Source organism: Dendropsophus ebraccatus, chromosome 7 (genome assembly GCF_027789765.1).
Source record: "Dendropsophus ebraccatus isolate aDenEbr1 chromosome 7, aDenEbr1.pat, whole genome shotgun sequence".
NCBI lineage: Eukaryota > Metazoa > Chordata > Amphibia > Anura > Hylidae > Dendropsophus > Dendropsophus ebraccatus.
The window spans coordinates 27,010,410-27,024,634 of record NC_091460.1 but is presented as its reverse complement, the minus strand read 5'-3'; the positions used below and the strand labels follow the sequence as shown (position 1 = coordinate 27,024,634).

Sequence of the window (14,225 nt, the reverse complement as noted above, 5' to 3'; positions counted from 1 at the left end):
ATTGTTTTTAATGTGTAGGGATATCTTTGTTCCTCTGCCTACCTTGTGTCTGTATACGTTAATTTTCTAGGTATTTCTAATAAACATTTTGGTATTATCTTTTTCTCTGGAGTGCTCCTTTATATCGCATACCCCTGTTTTTCTTTTTTGGCGTCATAGGTCACAGATCATCATCTTCCCAAACACATTTCTTCTCCAGTACAATCTGTACTGGGGTCATTACAAGAGCCAACATTCAGAAATATTGTGATAGGTCTGAAAAGTAACCAGTAAAACTATAAGTAATTGCCTGTGATGAGGCTTTAGATTTGTAGCCATAGTTGCTGCTTATAAGGAATAGTTTGTGCTGTACACTGCATGGTCTCTTCCCTATCCTACATCCCACCCCCTAGGCAAAGCCACCTCCCTAAATGATTCGTGACTGTATACCAGGTTCTCACCCCCAATAATTTGTGACTGAAACCCAAGTCCCAACCCCTGAGGATTTGGGATTGTAAGCAAAGTCCCAACCCCTAAGGATCTGTTCCTGCAAGCCCAGTCCCCACCCCTGAGGATTTGTGACTCTGTAAGCCAGGTCCCCACCCCCAAGGATTTGTAAATGCAAGCCAAGTCCCCACCCCTGAGGATTAGGTATTGTAAGCCAAGTCCCCACCCCTGAGGATTTGGGATTGTAAACCAAGTCCCCACCCCTGAGGATTTGGGAATGCAAGCCAAGTTCCCACCCCTGAGGATTTGTGAATGTAAGCCAAGTCCCCACCCCTGAGGATTTGTGAATGTAAGTTAAGTCCCCACCCCTGAGGATTTGTGAATGCAAGCCAAGTTCCCACTCTGAGGATTTGGGATTGTAAGCCAAGTCCCCACCCCTGAGGATTTGTGAATGTAAGTTAAGTCCCCACCCCTGAGGATTTGTGAATGCAAGCCAAGTTCCCACTCTGAGGATTTGGGATTGTAAGCCAAGTCCCCACCCCTGAGGATTTGGGATTGTGAGCCAAGTCCCCACCCCTGAGGATTTGGGATTTTGAGCCAAGTCCCCAGTCCTGAGAATTTGGGATTGTAATACAAGTCCCCACCTCTGAGAATTTGGGATTGTAAGCCAAGTCCCCACCCCTGAGGATTTGGGATTGTGAGCCAAGTCCCCACCCCTGAGGATTTGGGATTGTGAGCCAAGTCCCCAGTCCTGAGAATTTGGGATTGTAATACAAGTCCCCACCTCTGAGAATTTGGGATTATAAGCCAAGTCCCTACCCCTGATGATTAAGGATTGTAAGCCAAGTCCCCACCCCCAAGTATTTGTGACTATAAGGAAACCGCTTTCACACCCCTGCCTATCCCAGCACCCTTACCTCCAGTATTGTGCTGTGCAGCATCAGCCGCCCGAATGTCAACCCCTCTAAACTGATGCCAGATTGTGCCATGCAGCCTGTACCCCTACAGCCACTCACTTTTGTGTTACACCATACAGATCAAACTTACAATGTATAATTTCTATACCGTAACAATAACAACACTAGCGAGCAGATGTCCTAGTTTTTGAGTCACTTTAATTCATTCTCCCGAACATCAGTTTTCCTGTTTCCATTTCTCACAGTAGATGTGAGAATTGCTGACATGACTTGTCGTATATTGTCCCAATTTGTAATCCAGTATGATTTCTATACGTCTAAAGAATATCAGCGTGTATTCAATAACCACTCATATAATGTAAACACATGGCAGGGATGTTTTTCTCAGAACCTTCCTATTACATTTTCCAATGAAAACCATTGCAGCAAATAAATAGAGCCAAATAACACAAACAGCTATAAATGTGTTTATTGTACACTAAAAGGAGTGCATTACAAAGCTAAGTAATAAAGCAGAATAAAGATAAAATCATTGCTTCATACTGATCTGTGAGGATAGAGAAGTGATTGCAATTGTTGGTATACATTGTGTGATGTAACTGCTATGTGCAATACCATGTCTGACCACACGGAGTGCTATAAAAGCATACATCACTCATCCAGGCTGGTATAATACAATACGCAAAGCTGCCAAGTTTTGTAAATTACTTTCATTTAAAACCTTTCTAGTACTTATCAGCTGCTGTACGCCCTGCATGAAATGGTATATTCTTTCCAGTCTTACACGGAGCTATCTGCTGCCACCTCTGTCCATGTCAGGGACTGTCCAGCGCAGGAGAGGTTTTCTATAGGATGTTATTACTGCTCTGGACAGTTCCTGACATGGACAGAGGTGGCAGCAGAGAGCACTGTGTCAGACTGGAGAGAATACACCACTTCCTGCAGGACATACAGCAGCTGATAAGTATTGGAAGACTTGAGATTTTTCAAGAGAAATAAATCACAAATCTCTATAACTTTTGAAACCAGTTGATTTGAAAGAAATTTTTAAAAAACAACAACTTTTAAAGCAAATGACAATATTGTTGAATATTTTTATTTACTTATTTTTTTATGTTTATCATTTTTTTTTTTTTTTTTCACATTAAATATTTTCTTTTACCTTTTTAGGATTGTTTTTTTTAATCCCTACCAATAACAGAAATCTATGTTCTGCTGCTCGGGGCGTATCAGACAACCTGTAACCTTACAAATACAAGTACAATATATTATAAATAAGCGACATTAATGGACCCTGTATGAGAAGAGAGCTCATTTTATGCCCAACATGGCCCCACGTATTGCTTTCCTGCAGGAAGTAATAGATGTGGAAGCGACGCTCATCTGTGCTTGTAATGCAACATTTGGGGATTGAATACTGATGTAGACATTACCGGCAATCACTGGATTCGTTTTGCCGCGTTCGGAGGAGGATACAATATAGATAGTGCATATAGAAGATGCTGCATGGGATTAACAATACATATACTCTACACTCGGAATCATTTCTCCATCCCCTAGAGATATCATTTCAGAAAACACAAAACGCTTCTCCAAATCAGCTCTGTTCTTGGCCAAACTCTTCTTGTAAGGATGTGTACAGATACCCAGAGGCCTTTGCGGCATCTCTATCAGATCTAGCATGTTCGGAATTTATTAAGGTTTCCGACGCTGGTGGCAACACAAGGGATGTGTAATGCTGAGAAATGGAGAAACTTAGAGGAAATAGGAGATGGATTTGATAAGACGTTGAAAGGTTTTCTGAAGCTACAGATGTAGCCGGGATGGGATGGGGGATTATTCTGCTACATTATCATAACTTATACAGCACAAAGGACACGATCACTTCTGTGTTTGCCCCCCAGTGATCCCCAATAACCTGAGGTTCCATATAGTCTGATTTGTGGTCGTACACAAGAGCTGTCAGTGTCACTATTTCATCTGTCTTGTATGTACAGAATAGTGAGTGCAGCTCTGGAGTATAATACAGGATGTAACTCAGGATCAGTCCAGGATCAGTAATGTAATGTATGTACACAGTGACCTCACCAGCAGAATAGTGAGTGCAGCTCTGGAGTATAATACAGGATGTAACTCAGGATCAGTACAGGATAAGTAATGTAATGTATGTACACAGTGACCCCACCAGCAGAATAGTGACTGTAGCTCTGGAGTATAATACAGGATGTAACTCAGGATCAGTACAGGATCAGTAATGTAATGTATGTACATAGTGACTCCACCAGCAGAATAGTGAGTGCAACTCTGGAGTATAATACGGGATGTAACTCAGGTTCAGTACAGGATCAGTAATGTAATGTATGTACACAGTGACCCCACCAGCAGAATAGTGAGTGCAGCTCTGGAGTATAATACAGGATGTAACTCAGGATCAGTACAGGATAAGTAATGTAATGTATGTACACAGTGACCCCCCCCCCCCCCCCAGCAGAATAGTGAGGGCAGCTCTGGGGTATAATACGGGATGTAACTCAGGATCAGTACAGGATAAGTAATGTAATGTATGTACACAGTGACCCCCCCCCCCCCCAGCAGAATAGTGAGGGCAGTTCTGGAGTATAATACAAGATGTAACTCAGGATCAGTACAGGATAAGTAATGTAATGTATGTATACAGTGACCCCACCAGCAGAATAGTGAGGGCAGCTCTGGAGTATAATACAGGATGTAACTCAGGATCAGTAAAGGATAAGTAATGTAATGTATGTACACAGTGACCCCCCCCCCCCCCCCCAGCAGAATAGTGAGGGCAGCTCTGGGGTATAATACGGGATGTAACTCAGGATCAGTACAGGATAAGTAATGTAATGTAAGTACACAGTGACCCCCCCACCAGCAGAATAGTGAGTGCAGCTCTGGAGTATAATGCAGGATGTAACTCAGGATCACTATGGAATAATTTAATGTAGTAACTCCATGAGCAGTATAGCCAGTGTTGCTCTGGAATATAATATAGGATATAAATATAACTTGGATCAATGCAGAAGTAATGTACAGTACTTACAAAGTTACTCAATGTTTTACATGGATTAACTCTTTCAATAACAAGTAAATAACCTCTAACTTTACTACCTTGCTGTATATTAAAGTGACATATTGACATCCCCCCCTCCCACCCGGCACCGATCTACAGAGGAAAATGCCCCCAGCCCCTCTTAGCCAATAACAATTGATTTAATGGAAACATCTATTGAATTTATTGAAGGCTTTGTGGAAGGACTCCCATTCATTCCGGCTCCATTAGCATTCAGAAAGAATTTGCATTAATTCCGTGTTTCCTATAACATATCATGTCTTTCATTTGCTCTTCCTCTAAAGGCTTTTTTAGTAGCCTCTCCTAAAAACAAGTAATAAATCCCGACTCCTGCGCTCCTGACGTCCGAGGCGAGCCATCAATCATCTTTCCATTTGACTCTATAAATAATATTCCTACAGAGCGAAAGGAGACGGTATCCGTGGGACGGCTTACGTTTAACCCCTGAACCCAATCGTATAACTTGTTAACGAAGATTATTTATTCCTATGATGAAATATTATAGGTTTACTATGATGCCGTACGATTTGCTTATGGCTGCAATAGTAGTAAATAACACAAGTAAAACCTTCCATTAAACCACATCCTGCACATTTCAAGGAGCTTAAATCACAAAGTTTCATATTCAATATTCTTGGAATGGGACATAATATATAACCATAAAAAAAAATTATATCGTGAATCATTGGATATGACTATGTGATGAACTACTTATGCTGAACCAGTAGGGGGCGCCAGAAAATGGAGGCAGAAATGTAAAGTTTCTCATACTTTATGTTCTCAACAATCACACAACGTTTTATCAGCTCCGTTTAAAATGATGTCCGTCATTTTGAGTCTAAAATAACGGACGTCATTTAGCTGTCTGGCCTCCCCTTAGTGCAATGACTGGCGTTTGTACGTTATTCTAGTTACTAATTGCCCTTTGGGTGCGGCTTAATTGAAAAGTCTATTGAATTTAATAGTAAAAACAGAAAGAACGGTGATAAAAGAAAAACTGTGTGTGAACAACTAATAAAAAACGTCCATTGTTTGCAAAAGACGTCCGAAAATAATGATCATGTTCATTATTTTGACGTCCGCGGTAAAAACGCCCGTTATTCAATACATTGTGTGCATTGGACGTCCGTCTTCCCATTGACTTTAATGCATTGCCATTGCAGTCAGTTAAATCGCATCAATAACGGACGTTATTTTAAATTTCTAAATCGGCCGCCTTTTGGCTATGTTCACAGAACGTTTTTTCAGCTCCGTTTAAAATTACGTCCGTTATTTTAAGTCTAAAATAACAGGCGTTTTTTAGCTGTCTGGCATCCCCTTAAATGCAGCGACGGCTGTTGGTACATTATACTAGTTTGGGTTACTAATTGCCCTTTGGTTGTGGCTTAATTAAAAAGTCCATTGAATTTAATAGTAAAAACGGAGAAAGAACGGTGACAAAAGAAAAACTGTGTGTGAACAACTAATAAAAAACGTCCGCTGTTTGCAAAAGACATCCAAAAATAATGATCATGTTCATTATTTTGACGTTTGCGGCAAAAACATCTGTTATTCAATGCACAGTTTGCATTTGACGTCCGTCTTCCCATTGACTTCAATGCATTGCCATTGCAGTCAGTTAAAATATTAAAATCAGACACCTTTTCTTTATTTTTGTCGTTGTGTGAACATAGCCTAAATCTATTTTTGACGTTGTGTGAACATATAGGCTATGTTGGAAGCTTGTTGGTAAACAGTCCATTACAGGGCACCCCTGTCCATTGCTTCCGTAATATACGGGACAAGGGAATAAGCCCTCACCCTAAAGGGGTACTCCATCGGGGGGGGGGCACTTTTGTGCTGAAACCGGGGAGGAGGTGGCCGAGGGAAAAGACGTCCACTCACGTCCCTGGTTCCAGTGGTGGTCCCAAATCGCGGCACTCCGGTGCCCGGCCGCTTCCGGGTGTTAGACGCGGGCCCGAGACGTGACCAAATGTGCCTGTGATCCATATAAAAGAACATGATGGGGGAGATTTATCAAACATGGTGTAAAGTGAAAAAGGCTCAGTTGCCCCTAGCAACCAATCAGATTCCACCTGTCATTCCTCACAGACTCTATGGAAAATGAAAGGTGGAATCTGATTGGTTGCTAGGGGCAACTGAGACAGTTTCACTTTACACCATGGTTGATAAATCTCCCCCATGATGTTTATCAGGCCGATACTGCAGAACATGCAAGCAGCAGTCGTTGATTTCACAAAATGTGAACATAGCCTAAAGGGTCACATACTCACAGGTATTTTTACTAAATCATTGTCCTCAACAAATAACATTTTTATATACAGAAGATTCTTAAAGGTTCACAAACTTTTAAGCCCCACTGTGTGTGCTGCACTGGTAGTGTGCACGAGGCCTTCCTCTCCCTGGATATACCTTAGACTATGGATAGAAAAGTGAATGGCTGATGAAAGAGATAAGAAATCCCGGGATCTGTCACCATAGGATGGCTGTGCCGTTGTGAGGGATGTAAATGTTTAATATGCTGTCTGCATATTATTTTATCTGATTGCCTTGTTCTAATGATATGCAGTTAACACTAGACGCTGAGTTACATTTAATCAAGTCTACTGATGTTCCTGTTTTATTTCCCCGCAGTGTCCTGATTCTGCATGCAAACAAGATCTGCTGGCCTACCTTCAGCGGATTGCACTCTACTGCCACCAACTTAATATCTGTAGCAAGGTTAAAGCTGAAGTGCAAAACCTGGGAGGGGAACTCATCGTTTCAGGGGTGAGTTACTGACAACATTCCCTTTTCTGCTTTATATATCGTTGTGTGGAAGGACAGTGATCATATTGTTCATATTTAAGTATTACTGCATTATTTCATACTTCTACCACTAGGAGGTGCTATAGCATATTACAGCATAGGCACCATAGAGCTTATGAACATGCTTTTTCATAACAGCACACCATGTGGTTACTCATGGTAGTGCAAGTAAAACATATCAATAGTATATATTTAATAACCAAACAGTTATAGAGATTTTATTATTATATTAAAAAACATCACAGGATTGTGGACTTATCTAGAAAAAGAAAAAAGCTTTTAAACACTGAGATTTACGTCAAGGTACAAGTAACATTAGGTAATTCACAGGACTCGCTGCCATAAATAAACTGTTGTTTTGTCAGATCACAAGTTCTTGGAGAAATGTTAAAAGGGAACTTGTCATTCTGCAAATGAAGTCCCTTCTACTGACATCATGCCAGGGAGGAGAAAGAGCTGGGAGGACTGATATAAAGTCAGGATCATATTTATTAATGTAAATCATTGCTTGTTCTTAGCTTAACAGTCAAGTGGGCGGGGCTGCTCAGTGATTGTCAGCTCACTCTGTACACACAGATAGCTGTCAATCACTAAGTAAGACTACGTACCCCAGAAAGAGCAGCGAGATAACATAAGTAAAGTTATCTTGGAACTTTTTCCACAAAACAATATATCTGTCTGCTCCGTTCCTCCTATTCTCTAACATGATGCCTGACTGCATTATCAAGATAGCGGGATCCTATTAAAAGTATAGTCCTTACAATTCTGAGTGAGAATAAAAATCCTATTGTTCTAAATCAAAGAAGCACAACAATAGTCTTGCAGTTATGATATGTTGTCAAGGCAATCGTGTGCCATCAATGATATAGTCTGAAAAGAAAAAAAAACTATTTAAAGGGAAACTATCAGCAGGTTACACTAATCTAACCTGCTAATATCTCCCTATTGCACATGGGGATGAAGGTATGTCTCTTACCTTCATCCTCGGCGCTGCTACTGAGGATGAAGGTATGTCTCTTACCTTCATCCTCGGCGCTGCTACTGTGCAGGTTTAGTGTAGTACAGTGTCCGGTAAGGCTGTTTGGAGCACTGCCCTACCTCCAAAGTGCCAATCCTGCCCGCCCACAGCCACCACCACCCCCTCCACTAAGGCCATGGTGCTCTGGGGGTGGGACAATGCTCCAAATGGCCTTACTGAACACAGGATTACATTAAAACTGCACAGGAACAGCACGGCAAAGAGGAAGGTAAGAGACATACCTTCATCCTCAGCACCCTGTGCGCAATAGGGAGGTATCAGCAGGTTACATTCATATCCCCCTTCCCCTTTTAAGTGTACCTAAATTTTTATACAACTTCTGATGTTGTGGTTGGGGTTCGGTGCTGAAACCCCCACCAGTCACTAGAATAAAGGGACAGTCACACTTGTTTCTGCTTGGCTTTCCCCAAAAGCCATACTCATAGAGCATGAACACCAATGCAGTCTCATAAACATACATGGAGACTGTCATGGTATCTCCACATCGTGGGCTCGGCATTTCGAAGAAAGCCATGCAGAAACAAAGGGAAACCGCAGTCAATCGAGCACTTCTGCCCCTTGCTCCTAGTGACTGGTGAGGGAATAAGCAGCTTGATCCCCACCGATCAGAACCCCTGACCTGTAGCTATGACACATCACATATAAAAGTTTAGGTGCACTTTACGTAACTCTAAGTCTCCTTAGTGAAATGGCTTTTCCACCATTTCAGAAACACTGCCTCTAAAATTTACAGTTGATAGTTACATAAAGTGCAGAAGGTAAAATCCCCAAAATGTACTTGACATTTTCCTTACATGTTGTCACTGGAATTTGGCCACAAATTTGCGTCCCAAGCTCCATGTTTTGACGATTCATTAACCATGACCTTTATACACTAGCCATGCTCTCGATTACCAATTCTAGTGTATAAAGCCTTTATTTCCATCTTCTTCATCCAAGTAAATATTAATTCATTTAAATATTCACTGTTTTCATTTTTTTTTTTTTTATATTTTTTTACTATAATTTACTAGATAAATAAACACACAAGTATGGTAGCAATACCATAGACAAAAATCTTTTAGATATCGACCATGTGAGCCAATGGCCTCACATGACTCCCATGAGAGTAACTTTTATGAATTCTGATTTAAAAGTTGTTATCCAGGATAAAACAATTGACAGTTGGCGTTATAGGCTATCAATAGTTGGTCGCTGGGATGTTGACACCTGGCACCTCCTGCCGATCAGCCAGACTAAGGTAAGAAAGGAGCTAGAAGCAGTCGGTGCTGCAACACATGAAACAGAACCAACTTCTTCAAGCTCTATTTGTACTGTAGTGCAGGCGCTAAAAGGAGGACTGGTTGGGAAGCCAAGTTTCGGCACTCCACCAGTCAGCTATTGGATCGGCTATGGACAGCCTATCAATCATTTTATCCTGGACAACCTCTTTAAAGGAAAAGTCCAGTGAGACTTAAAAATGACAAACAAGCAGGGGTGTGTGAACATAATAAACAAAGTATACTTACCTATCCCCTTGCCATGTAGCCCAGGGCCTCCTGCAGCTCCTCTATATACTCAGCTGATGGATTGCAATCCATCAGTGGGGCCGTGACGTTGCAGCTGGAGGAGCCAGGTACGTGACAAACCCAGATGCTGGTCAAAAATTACAGCTGGCGGCTGTCAGCAAGACCCAGTAGTAGCACTACAGGGGCACAGGGACAGGTAAGTATTCTTTATTTATTATGTTCCTGCACTCCCTGTTTTTAGTCTTTTTTAGTCTCATGGGACTTCTCTTTTAGATTTTGTGGTTCTTCCATATCACTTCCTCTAGTAGAATATAGCATACATTGACAAACGTTTTGAATATCGATTTCTGTTTCTCTTTTGTTCTTCTAATGTCCACAACACAAAATTAACCTTGACCACACTTTCGCTCATGAAATGGTTCTTCACTGCTCTTACCGCTTCCATCTCATTGTTGACAAGCACCATTTCAGAAGCTCAAGGACATGTTCAGAGATCCTCTTCCCAACATTTTTTTTTCTTATTTGTATTCTTGTTTTCCACCTGTTTAGACTGACACTAATCAGTCCTTTTCGATTTTCTAAATGATCCTGCCGGTCTGTTTCATCTCTTGTCATCTTCGATTTTTCAGTAAAGGAACAAGTTCACATTTCAAGATAAAATAATCACAGCTATAAATATGCAATGACTTTAATATGCTATGAACATCTTTATTATTACTATAAGTTTTTGAAAATGAGTTCTGTTCATAGATCAAAGCTTTTCTTATTTAAGCAGGTCAGTCCTTACTTTATGGATACAGTGAGTCACTACTGTTCTGGAAGTGAGAGAATCCATGAAAATCATGTTCATTGTAATGATCTAGCTTCAAAGGGGTTGTCTGCTTCCAAAAATAAATCCGGGAGCTGTATTCTATTTTTGTTATTTTCATTTTTTTTTCTTTTATGTTTTCGTATTACAGTATATGCCCAAAAACAAAATTTGTTATTTTGTAGAAAAAAAAAAATACACACAAAAACATGGTAAATATTATATTGTTTTCTGTAGCACAAAAAGTATCATAACAAAGGAGTCTTTTCAGGACCTCTGGTTGGGGTTGGAGCAGAAGAAAAGTAGACTTTGGCCCCTATATGTATCTAAGAGTTTATTCCCATGTTCCATGAATATTCAAGACACTGTAATGACACAGTGCCGCGAATATTCAAATACTTTCCCTGCTCCTGGCATCATATTGGTAGAGGATGCCATGTGGTGAAAGACTTCACTAAAGGGCTTCCCTGTGTCGTCCCATCCGTGTTTCATGGAACATAGGAATAAGCCCTAATGGTCAAAATTAAGGTCTCCTGTGACTTAATACTTATGTCGGACGAACCCGCCATTCGTAACGGACTTGGATGTCAGTATAAAGGGTATGGGGGTATCCTGAAACTTCACCGACAGATAATGTTGATAGAGATAGGGGTCAGGCGTGATGGAAAATCAGCCACCAACAGAGCAGACTAGCTGCTATCTATCCAACCTCTCCCCATAAAGAGCACAGGAAGAGGAGAGAAAACTGTCAACTGAGCAATCATTCAGCCAACCATTATTGAAGGCGTGCACCCACTTTTAGACATTGTTACTGTCATTGACAAAGCCCATATCAACAATTTATAGTATACTAGAAAATGTACCCGGCGCTGCCCGGGTATAAAGTGTCAGTGTGTATAGGGGGTCCAGTAAACCTGTAGTATAGAGTTGGTGGAGGTACTGTATACCTGTAGTATAGAGTTGGTGGAGGTCTTGTATACCAGAAGTATATAGTTCAGGGGTCCTGTATACCTATAGTGTATAGTTTGAGGGTCCTATATACCTGTAGTATATAGTTGGTGGAGTTCCTGTATACCTGTAGTGTATAGTTTTGGGGTCCTGTATACCTGTAGTGTATAGTTTGGGGTTCTGTATACCTGTAGTATAGAGTCGGTGGAGGTGCTGTGGCAGTGTTATCCAGTCACAGTATGGTGGTATTGGTCAGGTCTGGTATGGCAGTGTTATCCAGTCACAGTATGGTGGTATTGGTCAGGTCTGGTATGGCAGTGTTATCCAGTAACAGTATGGCGGTATTGGTCAGGTCTGGTATGGCAGTGTTATCCAGTAACAGTATGGAGGTATTAGTTAGGTCTTGTATGGCAGTGTTATCCAGTCACAGGATGGTGGTATTGGTCAGGTCTGGTATGGCAGATTCATCCAGTCACAGTATGGCGGTATTTGTCAGGTCTGGTGTGGTGGTGTTACCCAGTCACAGTATGGTGGTATTGGTCAGGTCTGGTATGGCGGTGTTATCAAGTCACAGTATGGCGGTATTGGTCAGGTCTGGTGTGGTGGTGTTACCCAGTCACACTATGGCGGTATTGGTCAGGTCTGGTATGGCGGTGTTATCAAGTCACAGTATGGCGGTATTGGTCAGGTCTGGTTTAGCAGTGTTATCCAGTCACAGTGTGGCCGTATTCGTCAGGTGTGGTATGGCAGTGTTATTCAGTCACAGTGTGGTGGTATTGGTCAGGTCTGGTATGGCGGTGTTATCCAGTCACAGTATGGCGGTATTGGTCAGGTCTGGTATGGCAGTGTTATCCAGTCACAGTATGGCGGTGTTATTTGGTATGGTATGACGGTGTTATCCAGTCAAACTATGGTGGTATTGGTCGGGTCTGGTATGGCAGTGTTATCCAGTCACAGTATGGTGGAATTGGTCAGGTCTGGTATGGCTATGTTATCCAGTCACAGTATGGTGGTATTGGTCAGGTCTGGTGTAGCGGTGTTATCCAGTCACAGTATGGTGGTATTGGTCAGGTTTGGGATGGCGGTGTTATCCAGTCATAGTATGGTGGTATTGGTCAGGTCTGGTATGGAGGTGTTACCCAGTCACAGTATGGCGGTATTGGTCAGGTGTGTTATGACAGTGTTATCCAGTCACAGTATGGTGGTATTGGTCAGGTCTGGTGTAGCAGTGTTATCCAGTCACAGTATGGTAGTATTGGTCAGGTCTGGTGTGGCAATGTTATCCAGTCACAGTATGATGGTATCAGGTCTGGTGTGGCAGTGTTATCCAGTCACAGTATGATGGTATTGGTCAGGTCTGGTGTGGTGGTGTTAAATGTGATGTCTGGAGCTATTACCTACCAATCCTGATGCTAATTGGTGAGTGAGGATGGGGTGTCCTCAGGGTTAGCACTTAGGGCAGCAGCAGCTGGTAATTCTGCCCTGTATACATGTACTGTACAGTAGGAGTAGGGGGTCCTGTATACCTGTAATGTCCTGTATACATGTACTGTATAGATGGAGTAGGGGTCCTGTATACATGTACTGTATAGATGGAGTAGGGGGCCCTGTATACATGTACTATATAGATGGAGTAGGGGGCCCTGTATACATGTACTGTATAGATGGAGTAAAGGGTCCTGTATACATGTACTGTATAGATGGAGTAGGGGGTCCTGTATACATGTACTGTACAGATGGAGTAGGGGGTCATGTATACATGTACTGTATAAATGGAGTAGGGGGTCCTGTATACATGTACTGTATAGATGGAGTAGGGGGTCCTGTATACATGTACAGTATAGATGGAGTAGGTGGTCCTGTATACATGAACTGAATAGATGGAGTAGGGGGTCCTGTATACATGTACTATATAGATGGAGTAGGGGGTCCTGTATATATGTACTGTATAGATGGAGTAGGGGGCCCTGTATACCTGTATAGATGGAGTAGGAGGTCCTGTATACATGTACTGTATAGATGGAGTAGGGGGTCCTGTATACATATACTGTATAGATGGAGTAGGGGGCCCTGTATACATGTACTGTATAGATGGAGTAGGGGGCCCTGTATACATGTACTCTATAGATGGAGTAGGGGGTCCTGTATACATGTACTGTATAGATGGAGTAGGGGGCCCTGTATACATGTACTGTATAGATGGAGTAGGGGGTCCTGTATATACATGTACTGTATAGATGGAGTAGGGGGCCCTGTATACATGTACTGTATAGATGGAGTAGGGGGTCCTGTATACATGTACTGTATAGATGGAGTAGGGGGCCCTGTATACATGTACTGTATAGATGGAGTAGGGGGTCTACCACCTATTTCTGTGGATCTATTGTGAGGCAGCTTCCCTAGCAACCACAACTCCCTGTGAAAATGAAAGCAGTAATCCTATTGGTTGCTAAGGCTCTCAACTGCCGTTTTCTCTGGGCAGCTGCAGCTAATTATGTGTGTGCAGTGTGGAGATTTTCCAATTCATCTCTATGGGGTGCCACTCTTCCCCCTCCCCCTCTCCTCCTGTACATCTGGCAGGGACAGGAGCTTCGCTAAAACCTTCCCGGGCACCCAATGTATCTGTGTGCCAAATTTGGGGTCAAACGGTTCAGGCATTTGGAAGTCTATATGGGAC

The 14,225-nt window shown here is 42.1% G+C and overlaps 1 protein-coding gene across 14 annotated transcripts in view; it reads left to right on the top strand.

The window, feature by feature from the left end:
* Nucleotides 1–14,225, top strand: part of CTNNA2 (catenin alpha 2) — a 1,387,623-nt gene that overhangs the window by 1,291,209 nt on the left and 82,189 nt on the right. For all 14 annotated transcript variants that reach the window (XM_069977183.1, XM_069977185.1, XM_069977181.1 and 11 more), the window contains one exon: nt 7,072–7,206. In XM_069977183.1, coding sequence (XP_069833284.1) covers nt 7,072–7,206 — 135 coding nt within the window. The remainder of the gene's footprint in view (nt 1–7,071; nt 7,207–14,225) is intronic.